The 25,586-nt window shown below is 53.4% G+C and overlaps 2 protein-coding genes across 3 annotated transcripts; one reads left to right on the top strand and one right to left on the bottom strand.

Annotated features, from left to right (window-relative positions):
* Window positions 1-348: 348 nt before the first annotated feature.
* Nelfcd (negative elongation factor complex member C/D) lies at window positions 349-11,595 on the top strand. Of its 2 annotated transcripts, none has more exons than XM_041641884.1 (15): window positions 349-473; window positions 3,770-3,882; window positions 4,063-4,172; window positions 5,486-5,595; window positions 6,357-6,464; window positions 6,878-7,030; window positions 7,188-7,318; window positions 7,819-7,984; window positions 8,348-8,482; window positions 8,856-8,995; window positions 9,844-9,958; window positions 10,291-10,386; window positions 10,465-10,605; window positions 10,876-11,005; window positions 11,091-11,595. In XM_041641884.1, the coding sequence occupies exons 1-15, from the start codon at window positions 387-389 to the stop codon at window positions 11,123-11,125; spliced, it is 1,770 nt and encodes a 589-aa protein (XP_041497818.1). In that variant the 5' UTR covers window positions 349-386; the 3' UTR covers window positions 11,126-11,595. The 2 variants fall into 2 exon arrangements, with proteins under 2 accessions (XP_041497818.1, XP_041497816.1); XM_041641882.1 differs by having other exon boundaries at window positions 3,767-3,882.
* Window positions 11,596-11,598: 3 nt separating this feature from the next.
* On the bottom strand, window positions 11,599-22,720 carry Ctsz (cathepsin Z). The gene is made up of 6 exons (XM_041641885.1): window positions 22,469-22,720; window positions 21,882-22,045; window positions 17,395-17,574; window positions 13,125-13,275; window positions 12,720-12,885; window positions 11,599-11,994 (listed from the first exon to the last, which is right to left on the bottom strand). The coding sequence occupies exons 1-6, from the start codon at window positions 22,615-22,617 to the stop codon at window positions 11,884-11,886; spliced, it is 921 nt and encodes a 306-aa protein (XP_041497819.1). The 5' UTR covers window positions 22,618-22,720; the 3' UTR covers window positions 11,599-11,883.
* Window positions 22,721-25,586: the final 2,866 nt, after the last annotated feature.

The raw sequence follows: 25,586 nt of genomic DNA, 5'->3' as shown, positions 1-25,586 counted from the left end.
AGAACATTTCCGTGGGCCCTAGACTCTGTCCCCAGTAGATGGATGCTGGTTGCACTGGCAAAGCTAAGCTGGCTGAAGGTTCAAGTTCTTCATAACAAATCGAGGCCAGGTGAGACCATGTTTCAAAAAAAACCAAAAAAAAAAACAGTAAACTGTATGGGAAATTTTCTCAAAAGCTCTAAGACTACACCATGAGTCCTGCCCTGAGGAACTCCTTCAAAGAAGTCCCTTAGCCTAGGGAGCCAACGCATAGGCCACGCCCCCTTTGTAGCCACGCCCCTCAGCCAACTCCGCCCCGAGGGCCTGGCGGAGGCCGGCCCGGAACCACGCACGCGCACTTTCGTGTGTCGCCTCCTGCGCACGCGCAGTAAGGACTCCCGGCAACTATGGCGGGCCCAGCGCCGGGTACAATTATGGCAGAAGACTACTTCGGGAATGCTCCGGAGTGGGGCGAAGAGGCGGACGGCGGCCAGGTGAGAGGGCAGTAGGCGTCCCGCCAGGAAGCCGCTTCTCTGCCCTGTGCTCGCGGCGCCCGCGCCCCCCAGACCCGGGTACCGGGGGGTGTGAACGCTGGGGTCTCTGCCGGCCCGCTGACCCCTGACCCCCTGACCTCCGACCCGGGCCCAGCGGGGCAGGAGCTGCCCTGAGGGCTTCGGGTCGGTCCTGCCCCTTTGGGGGGGACTCAGTTTCCCCCTGCGCGATGACTCCTGGGCTGATCCCCTGCCAGGCAACAGGACAGACCGACTCCAAGGGACCACAGTTATCGGAGAGTGAACATACTCAACTCCTCACTCCAGCATCCTGGGGGGCGTGGGGGAACTCTCTGGTGCTGGACAGACCAAACTTTCTTCTTTTCACTTATGGGTCGATTTCATCCATCCTTAGAGTACAGAACAGGAAGGATCTTGTAGCCCCAACTGTCCAGGGTTTGGGGGGAGAGATAGGGAAGTGGCACAATTTGGTGTCCCAACAGAGACCATCCAGGTGTGTGGCTGACTTAAGCCTCGCAGGTACTTCTGGGCAGTGTGCAGGGAGCCTGGGAGTTTGCCTTTTCTTCAGGAAGCAAGATGAGCTTTGAGTGGATGTAGGGGGCAGCGAGATATAACCTGTGAGGGTGATAGGGAGAGGGGTTCCTGAAACTGGAAATCCTATTGGTTGGTGGAACAGGGGCTGACAGTCACCCGTCATATCTTCCAGGGGTCCTGGAGAGCTGCTGACCAGAAAGCTTGTCTAAGACTCCTGACATCTGTTTGTGTACTAGAACATCCTGCAGGCCACGGGCACTTTGTAGGGAGTCAGAGTTAGCTAAAATGAAGGCTAAGTGCTTTGGTGTGATATTTCATTCCATGGCTCTAGAGCTTGAACTGAGTGTTATCCCTAAGGGAAGTAAGGAGAAAGACTTAGAAACCAGCCCAGGGCCATAAAACAAAGACAGGAAGACATAAAATGATGCCTTTATGTCTCTTGTCACTTGAGTGACTTAGTCACTGAGGTGGCCCTGATGGAAGAAAAAATGGAAGATGTGGGAGATGGCTCGGCAAGCTATGTGCTTGCCTGAATTCGGAACCTGGAGCCCACACAGAAGCCAGACACTCGAACCCAATTGGTAAACTCAGTCAACGAGAGGCCAGAAAGTGAGCTGGAGAATGACTGAATGGCACCTAGCCTTGACCTCGAACACGTACACACAGACAGCATACACACAGGAACACACGATAGACCACACAGACACAAGAGAGTACACTGTGGATTAGCTTGCTGTTGGGTTGTTGCATTTTTTGTCCATGTTGAGGGTTAGGAGTGGCAGGGTCTGGCCTAGATCCCACTGGATTTCAGTGACCTTGGTGTGGCCCGTTGGCCCCCCAGGAGTTCTCCCTGATGAGAGTGATGAGCTGTCAGGGTGCCCAGCCTGCGACATACGTGTCCTGATATAGTTATGCAATGCAGCACATTGGTTGATGAGAATATAGTGCAGCGTGCAAACTCTGGACACCTCTGCACACACGCACATCTGTCTCTTCTGACTGTTTGGAGGGGAGCAAGTCCAGAGAGCTGGAGGATAGCAGCGTGAACTGGGGCCTCTGAGTCCTGAGAGTGAACCTGAGAACAGTTGGAGACAGACACATGGACTAGTTGGGCTGCTGGTCATACATGGGGGTGGCATAGGGTGAGACTGGACAGGTAGGCTACACAGAGTCATAGTAAAGAAGGTTCCCCTACCCCCACCCCCAGAGAGATGGGAAACCAAGAGCTTGATCACATCTGTGACTTGGTAAGGGTGGCATCAATGTGAAAGGTGATTTCGGGGGACGAAAAATGGAGGCATGCGGAGGTATTGCCACAGTAAGCATTCAAGAAAGAAGGGCCAAATGGAACCCTTGTATGGGAGATGGAATTGGGGGTCTCGCCAGTAAGGTATAGGGGGAAGTGAGGGGAGGAAGAACTGAGGGTATTTCCAAGGCTTCTGGGGACAGGTGGGAGGAGTCCTTTATTAAAATAGTTTTGTGAGCAGATCTGTTTCCAGGGAAAGACAGGGTCAGCTGGTCTCCAGAGTTTGCAGACCTGCTGGGATGTTGAGCGGACAGAATAGTGCTGCATGCTGGCATCTGGGGTGGGCACGACAGCGAACGGTCCAGGTGAAGCTGGAGACGTGTGGGCAGGTACATGGCCTGGTGCGGAGAATCGCTGTTGGTGGCGACAGGGTAGAAGCCTGGCACTATTGACATATATGAGCGGCTCTCAGGGTGAAGCCTGCATGCATTCTGAGAGAACATTCTGGTCTTCAGAATGAAGTCACCAGGTTCTGTCTGCCCCCAGCTCATTGCTCTCAGAGAGTCCAGGGCAGTGGAAGCCAAGTTCCTGTGAAGAGCTACATAGAAAATACCTTAGGTTGTGTGGCGCTGTGCAGGGCTAGTTAACAACCAGATTAGGGAAAGTAGTCAAGGGTAACAATATGTAACAAAGTGGATACAAGAGTGTTTCAATAAAACTTTATTTACAAGAACAGGAAGCGGGCTGAGTTGGTTTTATTTTTTTTTTTTTATTTTTTTTTTATTTCCTGGCCTGGCTCCTACCTTGTTATGTCAGCTACCTGGAATTTGGTCTCCTGGCTTGTGAGCTCCTTCCGCAGGAAAGCTTTGTCTTGTATGGTCTAGATTCCCAGACTCAATGCAGCCATCGCTACAGGGCATCTGCTTGCTGTTATGACTGCTTTGCAGCTAGACAGACAGATCTGGGGGCACTCAGTCCACCATACCTCATAGTTGTCGGCCAGCCAAGCAGCTTGTGTGAGTTCAGCCCAAGTTTGTGTCCGGCTCTAGCCAGGCCTGCTGATTCGAGGGTTAGTGATCTTGACTTTCTAAGAGTAACTTGGTGACTCCTACCCTCGGACCACTTTATTGGTGTTTGTTGGAGAGCACTGGGTAGCAGTGTGGGGTAGCAGTGGTGACTGGCTGTTGAGCTGAATGTCAGTTGTTATTCTTGACCTTCCCGTAGGTCAGCTTGTGGGATCCTCTGGAGCTTTGGCGGGTGTGGCGTCACGAGTGCCTTTGTGTAAAAGAGGAGGCCGTGCACTGTGCACCCGGTTCACCACCGTGGGCCTGCTTGGTGTGGCCCCTGACCCTTTGAAGCTGCCGCTTGCCCAGCTCACACCATGGGGTTGTTGTAGCTGAGTGAGATGAAATCACGTGTGTGATTGCCCGTCTTTATGGCGAGATGGCAGGGCACCCACGCTAGCGCACACCTCTCCGGCTCTTGCCTCTCGCAGCAGCAGGAAGATGACTCTGGAGGAGAGGATGATGCCGAGGTACAGCAGGAGTGTCTGCACAAGTTCTCCACCCGGGACTACATCATGGAGCCCTCCATCTTCAACACGCTGAAGAGGTGTGTGAGCGCAGCGCGCACTCGGGGCTCAGGGGCGTTTTATGGGGAGTGGAAGGTTTGAAGAGTCCCTTGGCACCTTGGAAGACCCTTACACTTGCCCATGCCTTCCTCCTGCCTGCCTGTTCACCCCGGCTCCTCTTTGGCCACTCATTGTAAAAGCCTCCATTTTGCTCTTCCCAGGTATTTCCAGGCAGGAGGGTCTCCAGAAAATGTCATCCAGCTCCTGTCTGAGAACTATACAGCAGTGGCCCAGACTGTGAACCTGCTGGCTGAGTGGCTCATTCAGACAGGTGCTTGAGAGGACGAGCCCTGTCCTGGCCGCTCATATATCTCTCTCTCTCTCTCTCTCTCTCTCTCTCTCTCTCTCTCTCTCTGTGTGTGTGTGTACACTGCAGGTGGGTGTGCATAGCATGTGTAGGTAGGCATATGGAGGCCCCAGTTTGTTTTGAGAGTCAACTTAGATTGCTTTATTACCTTACTTGTTAAAGTGGGGTGTCAGTCAACCCCAGGACTTGCAGCTGTGGCTGCTCTCACTAGCAGCTTGCTCTGGGAATGCCCTGTCTCTGATGTGTGAGTGGAATTCCTGGGGGGGGGGGGCACCATGCCTACCTGACTTTGGGTATCCGAATTCCGTTTCCCGTGTTCATGTGGCAAGGACCTTTGGGTCCTTAGATGCTGATAAATTCTGAGCATTCTTGGTCTCTAAGATCCAAAGGCAGAGGATTGACCCCTCTCTGTGTGCTCAGCTCTGAGCTGTGAGTCAGTCACTGGGTTAGCAGGTACCCTGTGACTGGAGTGCTCACCGACCTTCTTCCGCAGCCACAGAATTACAGCATCACACAGTATATGTTCAGTGTTGCCTTTCAAGAGGCCTGTTACAGCCAGCGCTAAATTATGGATAATTTCAGACTAGTTCGATGGTGGCTTTTAACTAATGTGATCAGAATAGAGCCTTACTGTAAATCCACTGAATTGGGGACAGCGATGTCACTCAAGCACTGTCCGGAAACAGCTGCCTCACTGCCATCAGGGTGACGAGTCTGAGGGTGGCCCTTGGCTGCACCTGCTCTCTCCATGGGGACAGAGTGTACTCTCCAGCTCCTCACCTGTCAGGTCTGGTCCTCTGTCTTTGAGATGTCCCTCTCCTGAACACACAGACAGGGTAGCCATCCCATAGACTCGTACTCTGTTCCTTTTATGGCCTTATTACTGAATAAATAGCTCTAGAAACTTTCTCAGGGGTCCAGAGCCTTCGCACTGTTGTAGTTGGTAGCAGCTCTGTGTATGGTGGGGGTCGTGGGGGAGTGGGTAAAGCTTCTGTGTATGGTGGGGGTCGCGGGGGAGTGGGTAAAGCTTCTGTGTATGGTGGGGGTAGCGGGGAGTGGGCAAAACTTCTGTGTATGGTGGGGGTCGCGGGGGAGTGGGTAAAGCTTCTGTGTATGGTGGGGATCGCGGGGGAGTGGGTAAAGCTTCTGTGTATGGTGGGGGTAGCGGGGGAGTGGGTAAAGCTTCTGTGTATGGTGGGGGTAGCGGGGGAGTGGGTAAAGCTTCTGTGTATGGTGGGGGTCGCGGGGGAGTGGGTAAAGCTTCTGTTTTCTCCCAGGTGTTGAGCCAGTACAGGTGCAGGAGACTGTGGAAAACCACCTCAAGAGTTTACTGATCAAGCATTTTGACCCTCGGAAGGCAGATTCTATCTTCACGGAAGAGGGAGAGGTGAGGGGGGTGCCTGACAGCACAGCCTGGGCCTTTGCCAGCCTCCTTGCTGTATTCTCTTCTCAAGAGTGGGGTACTTGATGGGAAGCTGCCAGTGGTGAGGCCAAGAGAAGGCCCATGGCCTCCCACAACTCCTAGGTGCAGGTGTGGGCTAGAAGCCTGGTAGGAGGTCCTCCAGGAAACACAGGAGGTCACGGCGCATATAGATGCTGTGGGGTACTGGGGGATCAGGCTGAGGGTGAGCCCTGAGGGCAGAGGGCAGAGGGCAGGGTAGGAGGGAAGGTGTAGGAAACATCTCAGACTGTGCTGCAGCGTTCAGGCCTTCCCTCTGGAGAAGCAGTGGTCTCTAGTGACACTGGCTCAGACACTGGCAGAGCCCATGGCTCACACGGAAGCCAGGAGACACATTTTCATGGGCAGAACCACCTGTGCCATCCCAGTTGTTTTTTTATCTCCTGCCAAAGGCCTAGGGCTTGTAAGCATGAGGTACCTGGTGGGCCCAGGGATACATGTCCATGGACTTTTCACATGTTCCCCAGAAAGCATGTTTCTGCACCCTTCTGAGAAGTTCGGCAGGTCTTTCAAAAGCTGTGAGCAGGCAACCAGGAAGCCAGCCGTGCAGCTGACTGTATGACTGTAGTAAGGGTAGAGCTAGGGACCCCCCCCCCCCCCGGGGTCTCATCCAGCTGCAGTGATTGCTTCTGCAGCGCAGACTTCCCAGACTCAAGTGAGACCTTTGGCCTTGCCCTTGTTTCCGGCAGACCCCAGCGTGGCTTGAGCAGATGATTGCACACACCACATGGAGAGATCTGTTTTACAAGCTGGCTGAAGCCCATCCTGACTGCTTGATGCTCAACTTCACTGTGAAGGTAGGGCAAGTCCTAGAGCCCAGAAAAGAGGAGAAAAGAGGGTCCGCTCTGCGCTCTTCTTGTTAAAGCTTTTCTTGGTGGGCTTTTCATTCTTTCCCTTCCATCAGCCTCACACTGAGCAAAGGGAACAGAGAATTGGTATCCGTGCTTAGGTCGGCATCGACTGATTCAGGGTTGGACAGTGGAGTTTCGATTGTGCATATCTGCTCAAGGGCCTCAGGCCGACACCAAGGCCCAGACGAGACTGTGAGTCTGGGTGAGCGAGCACGCACCTAGATGGTATCACAGCAGGAAGCACAGGAAAAGTTGGGGTTAAAGACCAGTGCTCACTTGGCTCACACAATTGACTGGCTAACCACTCTGAAAGGTGGGGCCCCCAGATGCTGACCCTTGGCTCTTGGGTTATATGGCAGCTCATTTCTGATGCGGGGTACCAAGGGGAGATCACCAGCGTGTCCACAGCCTGCCAACAGTTGGAGGTGTTCTCCAGAGTGCTTCGGACCTCTCTAGCCACAATCTTGGATGGAGGAGAAGAAAACCTTGAGAAACATCTTCCTGAGTTTGCAGTAAGCCCCTCTGAATATCAGCGGAAGGGGGCTACCCAGGGTCAGGCTCTGCAAGACCCCTCTCCGTACAGTATCTCCAGGTCAGAGAGCCCTGGACAGAACCCTTCGTCTGCATTTATCACTGTGACCTGAACTCTGTCTCCCTGCCATCTTCTAGAAGATGGTGTGCCACGGGGAGCACACATACCTGTTCGCACAGGCCATGATGTCCGTGCTGGCCCAGGAGGAGCAGGGTGGCTCTGCAGTGCGCAGGGTCGCTCAAGAAGTCCAGCGCTTTGCCCAGGAGAAGTAAGAGATGTTCCTGCTTGCCTTGCTCTTCCTTCTTTTCCTCAGAAAGCCGAGCCTTAGTGTACAGCTCAGCCTCCAGCTCCATCAGGTTCCAGGCCAGCTCCCCCTGTGGGGCTGACGTGGGTATAGCTTCGGGCGCCCCGGCCGGTGGAGTGATGTGCAGGTGGCTCTGTGCTAAGGACGGGATTGCCCTGGTTGGCTGCTGTGCACTTGTGCCCCTGACAGCAGAGTAGCCCCGGCCTGGTCTCCAGTGCCCTGCTTGCTCATGGAGTCCAAGGCATTTCATCTTCTGCTGCCGAGGCTTCCCTGAGGAGGTGTGCAGGGTGTGTGACTCCCTCGTGGAGGTCACGGCTACTCTGTAGCTGTTGTTCCTGGGGGTCAGTTGGTCAAGAGTGAATGGCAGAAATGCGGGCGAGCCCAGGGTCCTGCCCGCTCAACATTGCATGTTTAAGGTGAAGGAAAGGGAAAAGCTGTTAGTAATGGAGCGGCTTTCCAACCAGAGGCCACGATGCCAGTCAGATCACGCTGGCCTTGGGCACAGCTGCCTCCTACCCTCGGGCCTGCCAAGCTCTCGGCGCCATGCTGTCCAGGGGAGCCCTGAATCCTGCGGACATCACGGTCTTGTTCAAGATGTTCACCAGCATGGACCCTCCTCCCGTGGAGCTCGTAAGCTGCCTCCGCTTCAGGGAGGCCAAGTGCCCCACACCAGGTGTCAGGGTGGTTTGGGGAGGCCTCCGAGTTCCCTCCTTCTCTTAAGGTCATGCATACAGGTCTCAAACTAGGCCAGCTATCCTGCCTTAGCTTCCCTGAGTGCTGGGGGTTACAGGCATGGCTACACCTGACATTAAGTTCTCCTCCCAACCTCTCTGGCACTACTGGAATTGAAGCCAGGGCCCATTGCATTCTGAGCGTTTCACCACAGAGGTGCATCTTATGCCCCCCGTCAGCCTTCACCCTGTCAGAGCCCTACAGGTGGGTGATCCATTGCCTCCCTCCTGCCAGCCCACTCCTGAGTGTGCCTCTTCTTAGATCCGGGTGCCTGCCTTTTTGGACCTGTTTATGCAGTCACTATTCAAGCCAGGAGCCAAGATCAACCAGGACCACAAGCACAAGTACATCCACATCCTAGCTTACGCTGCTAGTGTGGTTGAGACCTGGAAGAAGGTACCGTCAGTGCTGAGAACCTGTGGGCTCAGACCAGTAGCCTCCTCGGCTCTGGCTCTGTGTGGGGCTTTGGGTGCAAGAACTCTCCAGCCTGCCCAGCACTGGAAATGTCTTTACCATGGTGCACAAGATACTGAAAGAGCTCAGTGCCCTCACGAGTTTTGTGGCATCTTTTCCTCTAGGACTGGCTAGTGGGATGAAACTTCCCTGTGCCTCCCATACTGCAGCCCTATGACCTGGTTTCTGTGGGCGATATGACTGTAGTTTGACAGTTGAGTTGACTTTTGAGTCTGCAGACAGGGAAGGGGCCATCCTGGGGTACCCTCCAGAAGGGCCACAGTCCCATCATCACTCAGCAGCTTTTATGTTTCAGAACAAACGGGTGAGCATTGGCAAGGATGAGCTGAAGTCCACATCAAAGGCTGTAGAAACGGTCCACAATCTGTGTTGTAATGAGAACAAGGGGGCCTCGGAGCTGGTAGCCGAGCTGAGCACACTCTATCAGTGCATTAGGTGAGTGTCACACCAGTCCCCCATCCAGTCTCTGGAGTGCCAGGCCTCACATCTCTATGGTTACAGTGTGAACTCTCACGGAGAGCAAGCAAGAGGAGCTTGGGTTGCTCATTCTTTTTTTTTTTTTTTGTCTTTGTTTTTTGAGACAGCCCTGGCTGTCCTGGAACTAGCTCTTGTAAACCAGGCTTGCCTCAAACTCACAGAGATCTGCCTGCCTCTGCCTCCGTGCACCACCACTGCCTGGCAGGGTGGATCCTTCTTCACACACATGGAGAGCTTAAGCAACTGAGACAGCTTGTGTGTTCTTCAGGTGCTTCGTGGCCAGAAATGTGTTCAGCAGACCCTCAGTGAGTAGAGAAAGGCATCCAGAATTAGAAAAACGGGCTTAAAGAATGCGTTCATTTGTAGTAAGATTGTGAAGCCAGCAGGCATTGCCTGGACGGAGTGATTCGTGATTAAGTACACAGTGCATCTCGGGAACTGCATCCTCTCAGGCTCTCGCCTCTTGCCCGTTTCCTGGGGACGAAGAAAGCATCTGAAATAACAGTAGCCGTGAGCAGGGTCTGCCGGGCGCCATGCTCTGCTTTGATGATTTTTCCTTTGTGATTTAGCGGAGTGGTTTGAAGGAGCAAGAATCAAATCCCTCCTGAGAGGAGGAGCTGGTCTCATCAAACCACTTCTGCTCTGCAGAAGTGCGAGCCTGCAGGGCAGAGTGAGGGAGAGTAGCTGTGTCCCCAGACTTTGTTCTTGCTTTCCAGCCCTTTATTGTTCCTTAGCATGGCTCACCCTCCTTCCCCGCCCCACCCCCACTTGTAGTCAAAGGAAGCCTGTACCTTGTCTGCCTGCAGGTTCCCAGTGGTGGCGATGGGTGTTCTGAAATGGGTAGACTGGACAGTGTCAGAACCGAGATACTTCCAGCTGCAGACTGATCATACGCCGGTTCACCTGGCCTTGTTGGATGAGGTGAGAGGGCAGAAGGGCCACTTGTGAGGTACACAGTGGTCTGTGTCTTAGACCTTTGTCCTGACGTGAGGGTAGTAGATGCTCTCTTCAGAGCTGGTGGCTTGTGTCCCCCCTCCCATGAGGCTATCTTTTTAAGGACCTAGTTTCAGTGACTGTAGATGTGTTTATCAAGTGTTATCAGAAGGGAAGCCTAGAAGCTGACAAGCGCTGACCCCATCAGTGGTAAGCCCCATCAGGTGGCTGTGACAGTCCCCTACATTCCCTGTGTGCTGCCAGTAAGCCCAGAGAGAGGCCAGCAGGTGCCTCAGTGACGCTCCTTTGGCTGTCCACAGATCAGCACCTGCCACCAGCTCCTGCACCCCCAGGTTCTGCAGCTGCTTGTTAAGCTTTTTGAGACCGAACACTCCCAGCTAGACGTGATGGAGCAGGTGAGCTGTGTCTCGGGGGTTGTTGGGGCTGGGAGAGTTCCAGTTCTGACCTGCTCTTTTGGCCTTGCTCTTCCATAGCTCGAGTTAAAAAAGACCCTGTTGGACAGGATGGTGCACCTGCTGAGCCGTGGCTACGTGCTTCCCGTGGTCAGCTACATCCGCAGATGTCTAGAGAAGCTGGACACCGACATCTCGCTGATTCGGTACTTCGTCACTGAGGTCAGTAGTACCCTCCTTCCACTAGCCCAGCCCTTCTGGCCTGATGTCATTCTGAGATCCATGGTAGTCATGGTGACACTGATGATGTATTAGGTTCGTTCCACCTGTGGGACCTCTGCTATGTCCCCTGTATTACATTCTGTGGCTTGGGGTTAGAAGCTGGGGAGTCTCTGGGGAGGTCCTGGTGGTGGGAGAGCCATGTCACACTGCCTGCGCCAAATGCTGTGTCCCCACACCAGCACTGCGGTGACCCTGAGGTCTCCCTGCTAGGTTTTGGACGTCATTGCCCCGCCATACACCTCAGACTTTGTACAGCTATTCCTCCCCATCTTGGAAAATGACAGCATTGCGGGTACCATCAAAGCGGAGGGCGAGCACGACCCCGTGACCGAGTTCATTGGTAAGGCCCCTAAACGTCCCTTTGCTGTGCTGGACCCCTCACTCCTCCCCTGCTCTAACCCGGTGGCTCCCGTGTTCCCGCACAGCCCATTGCAAGTCTAACTTCATCGTGGTGAACTGAGACCCCCCCAGAGCTGGAGCAGAACCTGCCGGGCCAGGCTCAGGACTAGAGGACTGGATCAGGAAGCTGCTTGTGAAGACTCAGCCAGCCTCCCAGTAGAAAGGAGGGTCTGCTGGGAGGGAGCGGGGTCTGCTGGGAGGGAGCAGGCAGCTTTTCTCAAAAGCCTGTGTTGGCAGTGCCCAGGAGAAGCTGCTGTGCTGGATGCCCCTCTGTTGTCAGTGTGGCCCCTGCACCGCATGTCACGTGCAGGAGTCGGGTGTGCACCTCTCTGGAGAAACCCAGTAGGCCTCGGGGTAGTGAGGATCCAGAGCAGGGACGCTTCCATGAGTCACTTTTAGGGTTTATGTAAGCTTTCTACCAATGACCCAGGTGGTTGGGTGTTTTATTGTTTTAATTTGCCAAGAGTAATGATGAGCTGGGTGGCGTGTGTCCTCGTGCTATTCCCATGTAAATAAAGTGCACAGACCGAGTGCTCGGGTAAGCTAGACCCTTTATTTACCGCTTAGGCAGTCTGGGATTGTCCTCCCCTCCCTCAGAACTGCTCTAGACCATCGCTGTCTTCTCCAGGTGGCTGAAGGCAGGGCTCTGGTCCTGAGGGCCACAATGAGGTATGGTTCCTCCTTTACCATCTCTTCTCGGGATGGCTTCTGCAGCCCACTCTCTGCTTCTCATGGCCACAGGCACCGTTTCTAGCTGTCCAGTGTTGATGACCACCCATCCCTGCCATGGTTTCCAATGTTGCCTCCAGAGATGGCGACTTAAACAATGGGGTCCCCATATGTGCAGGCCTCCTCGATGGCCAGGTTGTAGCTGCCACCTGCACCTCCCTTGTAGGTGCTGGTTACGATCCTCATCCAGCCCCTCTCACCCTGTAAGGAGCAAGAACTCGGCATTAGTGCCTCAGGACACGGTCCCCTGCTCACCCTCTGTGCTGTAGAACTCCGGTCCGGACAAAGCTCTGACTCGGTTCTCTCAGCAGCTAGACAATCTAAGAATGTGACTGTCTCCCTATTAATACCTGATTTGTGGCCATTCAGTAGACGTGGCTGACACTTCGTCACCTCCACGTCTTCCCCGTGGCCTCTTCTAGAGTATTCCTGTGTCTTTATTGAGCAACAGTCTAAACTGTGTCCCAAAACCACAATCTGCAGGTTTCCTGCCTTGGACTTTTTGTTGTTTTTCGAGACAAGGTTTCTCTGTAGCTTTGGAACCTGTCCTGGAACTAGCTCTCGTAAAGCAGGCTGGCTGTGAACTCAAGAGATACGCCTGCCACTGCCTCCCAAGTGCTGGGATTAAAGGCGTGCGCCACGACCACCTGGCTCCCTTAGACTTTTGACCTAACTCAAACAAGTGTTCCTGAAAAACATGAAGCATCGCTACCATCAGGACCACTTGGCCCAGCCCTGGCCGTGGGATAGTTTGGGGAGGAGCCACTGGCTGCTAAGCACTGGTGATACACAGGACAGTAGCAACCCTGCACAGCTCAGACTTCAGAAGTTGCTTGTGTCCTGGTGAGACACAAGCCAGCCCTCCACTCCGCTGCTGGGGAGATGTGTAGACTCTGGCCTGACCTTCAAAAAAGGAACTGTCTTACCCAGGGTTCGCCCCATGAATTACGGACAATCCAGTACTCGGTTCCATCACTGCTGACGCCCCAGCCAGTCACGGAGATGATGTGGTTGATAACTGTCTGGTCCTGGTGCTCGGCATAGATGCCTCCAGTGTAGTTCACCATCTTCTCCGTCACCATTATCCCGCAGCTGAGAGAGCCACCGGTTAGCAAAGGGAGAAGCAATAGGCGCTTGTGGTGGCACCTGGCTTACAGTAGTGACCCCGCCAACATCCCCACTCACCACAGCCAGGGCCTTCTCTACCTAACTACACAGAAGTTCCCTGTTACTGGCAAAGTGGAGCTCAAGCTGGGGGTCAAAGTGGCCAGGGGGAAGGGTGAACAAGACACAGTTGCACGTAGGTGCACAGACCCAGACCTCTCCCTTACCTGATGGGACCATTGGTGTAGATCTCTGCCATCATCTTCTCCCTACCCGACAGGGAGCCATAGTCACCCACTCTCCAGAGGGTGTAATTCTGGATGGGATGGCACTCTTTGAATTCGGTGCAGGTCCCACACTGGTTAAACTTGTCACATTCTAGAACACAAGAAGTCAGCATGACACCGTCTCCTCATTAGCCCACTAATGAAGCCCGCCCCATCCTCTCCACTTTTCTAATTTAGCCCGCCATTCATTAGCCGATAGCGGAAGCCCTCCAGGTGCCGCTTGATTATGCGTCTCTCAGCTGCGGGCATGGGAAAGCCTCCGCCAGGCCTCAGCAGAACAGAAAGAACACACTTTGATTAGTGCATGCTAGGCACTCTGACGTGGCCCTTCCCTTCTCCGTTAAAGGCTGGGAGAGGACCTCACAGCATGCTGTAATTGAAAACCCAGTGCAATCACTATTAAAATGTAACCAGATGATTGCACTGCTGGCTAGTGACTAAGGAGGCCAAAATACTTGATTTAAAGAAATGTGTCCTCTTGTTACTTGGCTTGAGAAATATCAGAATCTGGTTTAAGGAATAGCCAAAGCCATCCCAAGGAGTAGGAACATTCATGGAGGTGTCTCAATACCTCAAATTACACTACAGAGCTATAGTGACAAAGACCGGTGCTGGCGTAGAAACAAGACAGACAGACAAAACAGAGAACCTGGAAATAACTGGCAAAGCTCTGCCCCTTAAACTCAAGACAAAGGAGCAAAAACATACATTGGAGGAAAAAAGCTATTCAACCAAGGGTGCTGGGAAAACTAGATATCCACCTAAGAAAAATAAAGTTAGAGTCATACTTTTCATCCTATACAAAAATCAGTTCCCATCGGATCAAAGATCTTAACCTAAAAGCCGAAACACAAAGTTCTAGAGGAAAAATAGAGGGAATAAATACCCCTCAAGATGCTAGGGTAGACAGAACTTTCTGAATAGAACACCAATAACACAGGAGTTGGCCCCAAATAACAGACGAGACACTGGAAAAGAAAACGTTTCCGTATAGCAGAGGAAACACTCAGCAGAGCACACAGGCCAGAAGGGGAGAACCTTTACCAGCCCCATTCCAGACATGACTGGAATCTAGAACTTACAAAGAACCACAGACAAATACCAGCGAATGGCTACACAAAACATAAACTGTCAAAACTGAATTTAAAGGTGGTCTGGACGTGATGGCACACACCTTTTTTGTCTGTTTGTTTGGTTTTTGTTGTTGTTATTTGTTTTTGAGCCAGTTTCTCTGTGCATCCCTGGCTCTCCTGGAACTCACTCTGTAGACCAGGCTGGTCTTGAACTCACAGGGATTCTCCTTCCTCTGCCTCCAGGGTGTTGGGATTAAAGGTGGCATACATTAATTCCATCACTCAGGAGACAGGAAGGTGGATCATCACTCAGGAGACAGGAAGGAGTTTGAGGCCTGGTCTACACAGCAAGTTCCAAAACAGCCAAGGCTATTACAGTGAGCACTGTCTCAAAGAGGGAAAAAGAAAAATGTTCAACATCCCTAGTCATCAAGCCATCAGAGAAATGCAAATTAAAACTACTTTGAGAAACTACCTCATCCTGGTCAGAATGACTATCATCAAGAAATCTGACCACAAATGTTGGAGAGGAATTTTGGGGAAAAAAGGAACCCTTATTTACGGCTGGTGGGGGTTCAAATTAATACAGCCATTATGGAAATCAGCTTGGAAATTGCTCAAATATTAAAAATAGAGCTAGCATATGGCCCGGCTGCTTCACCCCTGCGGACATACCCTGAGCACTGATCGCCCTACCATAGAGACGCTTGCATGTCCACGCTTATTGCTGCTTTATTCGCCACAGCAGGAAAGAGCTGGAGTCAAACCCCTGTCCATCAGCAGATAAACGGATAACGAAAACCTGGCACATGTAAAACAAACTCTATTCCGCAGAAAAATGAAATCACAATATTTGCAGAATGAATGGTCTTAGCATTTATAAAGCGAAGTGGCCCAAACTCAGAAAGAAAAAAATCCCTGTTCACCTTTGTATGCAGATCCTAGCCCATATGTACACGTGTGTGAAGGCACACAAGAGCACATGTGTGTAACGTGGGGAGGACAAGTAAAGATAAGAAGGGCAAAGTGCTAGTGACATCACATCTATAAGATGTTCCGTGTAAGTCCTTTGAACAGCCTTTCAAGGAATCACATGTTGGTTTTTTTTTGAATTTTCCAGACAGGGTTTCTCTGAGGCCCTGGCTGTCCCGGAACTTGACCTGTAGATAGGGCTGGCCTTGAACTCACAAAGGTCCACCTGCCTCTGCATCCCAAGTGTAAGGATTAAAGGCGTGCCCTAGAATTACCTGGTGGAATCAAGATTTTCTGAATACAAAAATGTGCCCTGGATGGGCAGAGTCCCCATGTGATTTCACAATGGCCTGTTGCCTCATTGGGGGATCTGAATTGTAAATTATGCTTTGTGTTGAACACTCCTGCAGAATGCCAAACTTGTATTCATTAAGCAAGAATTGTAGTTGTCGAAATAACAGAATGTGAAGGTTGCTAAAAGTATGTTGATAATAATCGTAGTTTTAGAATTTCTGAGATACCTGGGAATAGTGCTTTTATCGCACCGAAACTCAAAGAGGCACATACTGGGAATCTGAAAATACTCAAAAACCTGCGCTGTATGTTATAAATTCTAAAATATATCACTGTTGCTGAAAAAAAAATTGTTTAAAAAAAATTAGGGAAAAGAATGAATTAGGTCTGAGGGCTGGAGAAATCAGTCAGTCAAGTGCCTGCCATTGCAATCCCGGGGACCTGAGCTCAGAGAGGCTCAGCACCCGCACCACGTCAGCGAGATGGGGCTAGTCTGGAATCCAAGTCTGGGGCGGTGAAGCAATGCGGGTCTCTCTAGTCCACTTGCCAGCCAGACTAACAAAATGGATGCACTCCAGACTCAGAGGACAAGGTGGAATGCAGAGGAGGACACACCTCAGTCCAGACCCTTCCCCAGGGCAGTAAACTCCTGGAGGATGACATCACCAGTTCATTTTGTCCCTCAGGCATCATTGCTCAGTGTGAGGTATGCCAGCGACAGGCGGCCTTCATTTGTTCCTCTAAGAGGGGATTGTTGAGTGGTTCTGACGAACCCAACCACCTGTGAGTCTGGAGGGGACCAGAGGGACCTAGCCTCAGCTGGATGACACCAGTTTGGGAGTGGAGGAGAGATAGGACCCCAGGAACAATCCACAAAGCAGTCCCTGGCCTCTACCCTGAATCTGTTCCTGGGTTTATCCATCCAGGACAATGAACTCAGCCAATTAGGCCAGAGAATTCTTTCAATTCTTTGGGAGTGAGGCAGTAGGGTCCATGAGGTAGCTAGACAAGGGGACACCATCCACAGGGGTGTTGTAAACTGCCCTCCAGGTACCTGAGTCCCCTGAACATCCTGCCGCAGCCATGAGGGACCAACTGCCCTCTAAGCACCTTGAGTCGTTGTCCCTGCCCCCAGCATCCTGCTGTAGCCACAAGAACGTTCTAAGGGTCAAAGTTTACAGCCAGGAAGGATGGATTTGAGTTTCCTTTTCTTTGGTTTCCAAGGAAAGCAGCCCGAAAGGGACGTGCCAACCATAGGTTTCCGGGCCAGGTAGCTCTGCCCACTGTCCAGGACTGTCCAGGACTGCTGGGCCAGGAAGCAGCTGGTGCTCCATTTCAGCTGGGCAGGTTAACTTGCAGCTCAGAAAGCAGCCCCACCACCTGCTCTCTGCTCCAGACCAAGGGAAAGAGACACTTCCTTCCATTGGCTGCCTGCTTGGCCCCTTATAAAAAGCCCATAAAACCACACAAATGCCAGGTATGAGAACTCACACACGCACACATCCAGTCCTGGCTACAGGGGTGTGGCTCTGCTTATATATTTACTTTCAATACTGGAGACTGAGCCTCCTCATGGACGGCAGGCAAGCGCCATCACTGAGCTACTTCTCCAGCCGAGTGCTCTTCTGGTGTCTCTCCACGCTGACTCAGCAAGGACCATGGGTTCCAGCTTCCTGCTACTCTAACCCCAGCCCACCAGGTTCGAGTGACATCAGACCATCCAGCTCTTCCTGGGGGCTGCAGTCTCCACCCCCACCCTCTTCAGCATCCCAGCCGGTATGACAGATGTGGGATCCTCGGCTCCTGGCCACTCTCCCTTGAAAGAGGAAAAAGACCGTGTACAGGCGTGTGGGGGAGCAGGCAGGGCCTACCTTGGTCCTTGGCCTGGTAGTTGTTGCAGGTCTCATCGGGGATGCCATGCTTATGGGCATAGGCCCACACTGGAAGGTCATTGCCGCCCTCACAGGAGCCAGCGTTGCCACAGTCGATGACGTTCTGCACAGAAAGCATGGTGGAGGGCCACGCACCTTTCCTCTTGATGTTGATGCGGTCTGCAAAAGTCATCACGCTGGTCAGCACCGACCAGTTCCCCCAATGCCACAAGGCTCTCTGCCTGCTGCTCCCTGTTGTGCAGGCCTCAGCTCAACTGTGGCTTCAGGGACATGCTCTGGTCTTCCTCGGGCACTGTGAGGCCTGTGTGTGTCTGTAAGTGTCACGAGGCAAGGCCAGATCCCAAGGAGCTACAGGATGGCAGCAAAACCACCTGTGTGAGGAGGCTAGTGACCAGTCACTGACCACACGGAGAAGGCAGGCATGGGCATCTCCAGGGAAAATGGCAGCCTAGGGAGCCAAACACCAGCACGCAGTGCTCATGTGTTGGTCCCACACACTGAGGGGCAGCTAGGATTATCACAACATCCACCAGGGCATGGCTGACCTGCGTCCTGAAAAGCCTCCTTGCTCTTCATCCTCAGGCTACACACACAGCCCACACCAGTCATGCTACTCCCTTCCCCAGGCCTTATCTCCTCCAGCCTCACCTGCTCTTCCCCAACCAAAGTCTATCCTTGTTTTCCCTCCATCCTACAGACTTCAGCCCTGGGTCACCTCCCGTACTCTCCCACTCTGGTCCTGCTCCACAAGGTTGCCATCTAACAGTACAGAACCTTCTAGAACCACCCCTCACATAACCTGCACATACACCCTTGATGACCTCAGAGAGCACGTCACGGAAATACTCAAAAGCAGACCACCTTGTCTCATCACCATTTAGACCCACTCCTGTGCCACAACAGAAAGCTGCCCAAGGCCACGGGCCCACCCTTCCTGTCTTGTTCCCAAGATTTGGCTCCCTATAGCCTTCCTTCCTCTACATCCCCAAGCCCACAGACCCGCCCTTCCCGGAGTCCAACCCAGGGTCCCAGGACTCTACGCCTTGCCTCAGCAGCGCGAGGTGGGGTTCACCACTGCCTATGTCTCTTTGGCCTCCCAAGCTGCTCTTGCCAAGGTCCCTAGCTCGACATCACCCATCCATTCTAACCCCTCTTCACCCTCACGAGACTGTCTCTTCCAGAGGGGCAGCAGAGGGGCCACTCCGCCCTTCCGGAAGTGCCTGGGCTGTCTCTTCCACATTCAACCTTAGCAGTGTTTCTTGAGGCTTGCTGAGAGCCCTTTCCTCCTATTCTCTGTTCTCTCCTTTCTGGTGACCTCAGCTAAGGCCCAACGTGAGTGGCCGGATGGATAGCCTCAGGCCTGGTGTCCCCTACCTCTCTGATGCAATGTCTAGCTTCAACCTGACCAACTACGTGGCTCCAGAGTTTGCAGGCTCCTTGGGATGACCCTTCTACACAATCCACTCTGCCTCTTCTAACTTGGCACCCTTTTCATTCTCAGAGTTCCAGTCCCACCTTCTGTGTGCTGTGCAAACTGTAGACGCAAGCCAGCAGGAGCAAGCTCTATTCTGTGGACTTGTACCACAGCACAGGGGGCAAGATGATGGGCAAGCAGAACAGCACTGCCAGGCGACATTCTGGGGAGCACCCAGGGGCTAAGGTATCAGGTACATAGTGCAGTCTGGCAAATGTCCATCTGTGGTGGTCTGGATGAGAATGGGCCCCGCAGCCTCACGTCTCTAGAGGGTGGACTGTTCGGGGGAAGGTGTAGGACATGTGGCCTTGATGGAGGAGGTGTGTCACTGGGGCTGTGCTTTGAGATTTAAGAAGACTACACCAAGCCCAGGTCTCTCTGCCTCATGCTTGTGGACCAGAGACCTCAGCGACTGCCCCAGCGCCATGCCTGCTGTCATGCTCTCCACCATGATGGTCATTGACTTCCTCTTTGAAACGCTAAGCAAGTCCCCAGCAAATGCTTTCCGAGTTGCCTTAGTCATGGTGTCTCTTCACAGCAACAGAACAACAACTAAGACGCCATCCAAGGAGAGAAGTGTGAGGACCTGAGGAGAGTCTTGCACATGCCGGTACCTAGGCCTCAGCTGCCGGTGTGGACACGAGGGAGGAGCCAGACTTCCGGCCAGAGGTCAGAGAAGGCCCTTGTCATTGATGGTCTCAAGAATGGAAATATGATGGGACTCGGGTTTAACAGGCATATTCTGGAAATCTCTTGCCTGAGACCATCAGGAGTTAGGGTGCTGGGAAAGACAACACCTAGTTCCTCCACAAGGGCTGTTGGGAAAACTAAAGAGCCTGTGAACTGAAGAACAGTTCAGAGGAGCAACAGATGACTCAGATAACCCCTAAGCTTTTTGCGGAATATCCTCAGGGGAAGGCGGCCTTGTTGGTGGCTGAGATGGGGAGGACGGCCTGCATATCTGGGCCTGGAGGCAGCAGGAATGCAGGCCAGAGGGTAGCAGCAGATACAAAAGTGAGTCTAGGCAAAGATCAAAACTGGGAACACAAGCCGGATGGTGGCGCTGCACGCCTTTAATCCCAGCACTCGGGAGGCAGAGGCAGGTGGATCTCTGTGAGTTCAAGGCCAGCCTGGTCTACAGAGTGAGTTCCAGGACAGCTAGGACTGTTAGAGAAACCCTATCTTGAAACAAACAAACTGGGAACACAGACTTCAGAAGTGTGGGAAGCAGTGAAGTCAAAGAGTAGGGAAGGTTGGTAGCAAGGAGGCTGGTAGGGAGGGGGCTGGTAGCGAGGGGAGGTAGGGAGGGGCTGGTAGGGAGAGGGGAGGGGCCAGTAGGGAGGGGGCTGGTAGGGAGGGGAGCTGGTAGGGGCTGGTAGGGAGAAAGAAGAAAGGAAGTGTGGCTCAGTGAGGGCCTCGCTTCACCCCAATGGGAGGAGGCCTGGGCACAGACTCGTGAGTCTCAAAAGTGACAAGAGGTAGAGTGGAAGTGGGAAGCTTGGAGAACCCAACGGGAGCAAGCGGTGGGACAGTGAGAGGTGGGTGGGACCAAGGGGCTCTTGGTCACAGCTGGAAGTGACTGATGAAGGGAAGGAGAGGGCCTCCAGTGATGAGGACAGGTGGCCTCATAGAGAGAAGCTTGGATGCTTAACTGCCCAGAGATGGGAAAGACAAACTGGTTCCATTGCTGCCCTGCTGGCACACAGCCAGGGACCTGTGGACGTCCCTTTTTAGTGCGACACAGAAAAAGAGGAAGCAAGGCCTTGACAACCGATGAAGATGTCAGAGATCAGGAAGAAAGGATGAAGCAGCCATTTTCCCAGAGCCGTTCTGCTCGAGTGATGGGGAAGATGCAGCCTCAGGCAGGCCCAGCCCCATCTAAGAGGCCTAAGACCCAATGGCCTCCAGCCGTCTCCTGCACCCCCATGTACCTCACTCCACTGACCTTTTCTGCTCCCCATCGCCCTCACCCCTCCCTGCGCTCTGCTGAGGTCTTTTCTCTTCCCCAACACCAGCCCTGCGACCTCACCCTGAACGCTCTCGACTTTGCTCGGATCCACCGCCATGGGCCTTCCCCACACACCTTGCCCCCTTGACAAGCCCCCCTTGACCTTCCTATGCCAGAACCTTCTAAGGCCACCTTCCTCCTCCTCCTTCTCAAGGGTCAGCAGTACATTCCCGACCCCAGAGGTGACTCAACGAAGGGCCACAGCTACACCTGGCTGGCTCTGTCAAGAATCCCTTGCCCTGAAGAAAGAGTCCAAGCTGAAGGGCTGAACCCCAGCTGTCACTCTTCTCACAATGGAGTCTTCTGAGCGGGCAGGTGAGAGGCCTATATAATTAAGCCCCTGCAGGCACAAGGGCAGCCATTTCACCCCGAGCTCTACCTACAGCAGGCCAGACCAGAAAGACACAAATCACGTGAGAGGTCACTGCCCTGCCTCACTCCCAGCCAGGAGACATGCTTCCCTTTGGCTTCCAGGGGCCACCGTTGTGGCAAAGCTGAGTCTATACGCTCCAGGCAAAATGGCACTTCCGGCCCCTGCCTGCTTCCTCTTCCAAGGAAGGACACAGCAGCCCTCCGACAGTGTGGACTTCAGTGGGGCTAGCTCTTCCTTCTGTACCTTCTTCTTGCCTCTATGGTGGCCAGGCTAAGATTTAACTTGTTCATCTCAAACACTGACCGCAGTTTCACTTCCCTGACCTAGTAGGGCCTCAGCTCAGTGACTGTGAAAGGCTGCTTCCATCTCAGTGGCTGAAGTCACAAGGCCTGGGGGAGGGAGGGTACCCAGGAGTCATTTGTCATGGGTTCTAGTTCCAGCCTGTCCCACAGAGGCCCTAAGTGGGCCCACAGGAGAGAACGGCAGAAAGGGAGTCACACCACTCTGTGAGTTGTGGCCATCATGGCTCACCTGGAGGCAACCTGGGTGGTGAAGAGCAGCCACGCACCTGGCCCTGCCCAGGGCTTATCGTGGAGCTCTGGGCTACCCACCTGCCATGGCGCTGGTGCTCCCGTGGGCCCAGCAGGAGCCACAGTACTGTGGGATGTGCTGGTTCCTGGTGACGCTGACGTAGTTGACACCGTCCACATTTCTCCAGTCCCAGCTCTTGGGGATGTCCGATGGGGACAGGTACTCGTGCGGCCGAGGATAAGTCCTGGGAAGAGGTAACCAGCATGGAAATCAACCCTGGAACACCTAGGGCCTCCCCTCCCCCACCAGGGCCACAGACCCAGCCAGGCAGTGCCCTAGGGACCTTCTTCCCTTTTCCAAAATGTAAGCGTTTCAGGGCTCGATCCTTCACCACCAGAAAAGCCACCACGACTGGAAGCTGACGGTGACTGAGCATGACTTCAACACCCTAGTGCTCACCTACTATGGACAGAGACGTGAGGCCTGCCCAACCTAGCAAACACCAAAGCTCCCCGGATATGAAAGTCATCCCAAAAGGAAGGGATGAGATTTCTCAGGCCTAAGGAGGCAGGGTGGACCAGAGAGAAGCAAGGTCCCAGGTGGCAGGGGGCGCGCGCATGGCCCAGAACTGTACCCTCTTCCTCCCCAGGCACAGCCCCGCGCCCACCTGCGCCCCAGCTGGGCCAGCTGATCCCCGCGAAGGGGCCGGTAGCAGGTCTGGCCCGGGCGGAAGTAGAGGCTGGCCCGCGCCGCGCCCGCCAGCAACAGCATCAGCAGCACCAGCCGCAGCTGCAGCACCGACTCCGACGACGCCATGCTCCTGCTCCTCGGCCTGCTTGGACCCTGGATCACGCGCCGGACCTTCGACCCCTTGACCTGACCTGCGACCCACGCGCTCAGGCCACCCCGCTCGGTCCTTTAGGAGGCGCCCAAGTTAGACACACCCCAGAGGCGGGGCCTTCCCGTTGCTCCTGCCCCGGCCCCGCCCGGCAGCCCCCAGGGCAGAATCTGCTCCCAGCGGGATCAGCACAACTTGGGGTCACACAACCAGACTCGGACGTGACAGTGTCACCAGTCACTGTGATCGCATGGGGACTCACTGAACACAGTTGAAAAAACTTACTCTCCAGAGACCCAGGCATCGTGGGGCAGGCTGTGGCTCTGCAGGCTTCCAGGCAGATCCTTCTGCCTCCCAGTCTGGAGTGATGGTGCTGTCGTAGGCTAGGCCTCCCCTAGGAGCACACAGAGATCCCCCGAGTCTCAAAGAATGAGGTATGGGTCATCCCCAGCGTTAGACCCTAGCCTGGTTTTCTGAACCCCACTCCCCAAAAGGTCCAGGCTCTCCTTCAGAGAGAGGCGAAGGCATGATCCTTCTAGACTTAGTCGTAAAGGAAATTTTCACTTGGCATATATATCATGATTCTGGGAAAGGGTCCCAGTAACCAGACTCTTCCAAGATGAGGAACTGAGAGAGAAGCGGGACCCGGATCTAGGTTTTGTAATCGCAGAATTTCCCGTTCCTCCTATGCCCCATGAGTTATAGTTAGCAGCACCAGGCCACAACGCCATCTCCTTTTTCCGTAAGAAAAATCCCCTAGTATTTTGTCTCAGGGTCTCTCCAGGTGGAGATGGTGACGTTCCCAGTGACCAGCCAGGATACTCCTTGCCTGCCCTTGATGACAATCAGAAATCAACATAGCTGCTTTGCTGCCTGCCTTTCCAGAAGCTGCTGGATACCTCCTGCCAGAGCAGAACAAGGTCTCGCAGGCAGATTTGCCGCTCCCCAATAGCCCAGTAGTTTGGGGCCCTGTCTCTATAAAGTGGTCGCTGAGGCACACAGCATGAACCCGGGGATCTGTCTGTTGCTAGCCTTCATCTTGGGAAGTCACGGTGACCTTCCTCCTCCTCGAGGAGGTAGATGGGATGAGAGGAAGGAGGCCACCTAAGACCCAGTGGGAAGCATTCCAGTCTGAATCCCCTAAGGCAGTTCTCCCCAATGGTGACCCTGTATAGACCTTAGAGTCCCATGATCCTCTCTGGGGGGGGGGGGGGGGGAGGAGGAAATGCCATCTCACACACGGGTTCCATGTGGGCTCTTCCTTGCCTCCATGATGGGGTGGGGGGACCCTGGATTTACAGGAGCAGGGAAAGTCGGTCTTTGTGATTCTACGATGTCATCTGCGTAAGGTCTGCTGAAGTGGGGAGAAAACGACAGAGGCCAGCGATGTAGTTCAGCGCGAGAGGATGTACTTAGCGTGTCCAAAAACCCAAGTTCAGTCCCTGGCACAAACAATGAGTAAATGAATGAACGAATATTTAAAAAATTAAGTCTTATTTTTAATAATGTGTGTGTGTCTATGTGTTACTTGTGCACGTGAGTGCAGGTGCCCTTGGAGGCCAGAAAAGCACGCCCAACACCATGGAGCTGGAGTTACAGGCAGTTGTGAGCCAACAGATGTGGGTACTGAGGACCCAATGCTGGTCCTCTGAAAGGGCAGTCTGTGCTCTCAGCCTCTGAACTAATTCATTAATTAAAATGAAAGAAGGAAGGGATGAGAGAGAGAGGAGAAAGAGAGAGCTGAAAACACTTGGTGATAGCAGTGTGTCACCACCCCCCAGAAGCTAGCCAGGTCTTAGTGGTACAAAGTCCACGTACACATTCCAAGGCATTGCTATCAGCTTGGAGCTAGCAGGCAGGCAGGCAGGCAGGCAGGCAGGTCCAGGACTGAACTCCTGTGTCTCCTGCTGGTTTACAGGCATCACGGTGTTGTACACATACACCCTCAGCTTCCCATCCCTTTTGGCCACATGATGTCAGCAGCCTGGGGTGCTGGGAGCATGCTCTGGCATTATCACAGCAAACCATGCACTTAGAAGCGATTTAGTTAACTCCGAAGGACCTGCCGTGAGGCTATGTGACCCTGAAGTCATGTAGTGCCCCAAACTCGGGCGGGTCCACTTTACCTTGGCCCCAGAAAATTGCATAGCAGGTATGATGATCTTAGTGTCACCTGCCTGGCAGGAGGTCACAGAGGCTAATAGGCACCCAGAGTCTTGCTCTCTAAGTCCTTGTCACAAGGTAGCATTTTCTCACTAAATGCTGCTTAAAGGAGTGGGTGATGTGAGAGTCCCCTCTGTATGCTGTGAATATCATTGGCTAATAAAGGAACTGCTTTGGACCTATAGCAGAGCAATAGGAAGACAGCAATAGGCAGGGGAAACTAAACTGAATGCTGGGAGAAAGGAGGATTTAGGGAGAAGCCGTGGAGCCGCCGCTGGAGACAGACGTGCTGAAACTTTGCTGGTAGGCCACAACCTCGTGGTGATGCACAGATTGATGGAGATGGTTAAATTAAGATGTAAGAGTTAGCCAGCAAGAAACTAGAGCTAATGGGCCAAGCAGTGACTTAATTAATACGGTTTCTGTGTGATTATTTCGGGGCTGAGCGGCCAGGAACCAACAAGCGGCCTCCTGCAACAAGTGGGGTCGGAGCTGCAATATTACAGGCTAGTGAGGTGTGGCATCCTAGATGAGTACGTAGACGTTCGTTGGAGCCTCCCTAACCCAGAACTGGTGAGGTGATGAGAAGAGAGAGGTAAGTGGGAAAGAAGGGGGCAAAGAGTCCAAAGGTTCACGCCAAGAAGAAAATGCAGCCTTGACTCATTCTCCATATATGTTAGTTCAGCCCCTTGTGATGGGTCTGACTCAGGACGGCCAAGCTGGAATCTCAGTGCCACTTGGGTGGTACCAACCACCCTGCACTTGCAGTCAGACCCCACTGGCT

Source organism: Microtus oregoni, unplaced genomic scaffold (genome assembly GCF_018167655.1).
Source record: "Microtus oregoni isolate MIOR12 unplaced genomic scaffold, Mior012 000071F_ref0000514, whole genome shotgun sequence".
Lineage (NCBI taxonomy): Eukaryota > Metazoa > Chordata > Mammalia > Rodentia > Cricetidae > Microtus > Microtus oregoni.
The sequence above is the reverse complement of the archived record's forward strand: the minus strand, read 5'-3'. Positions and strand labels throughout refer to the sequence as shown.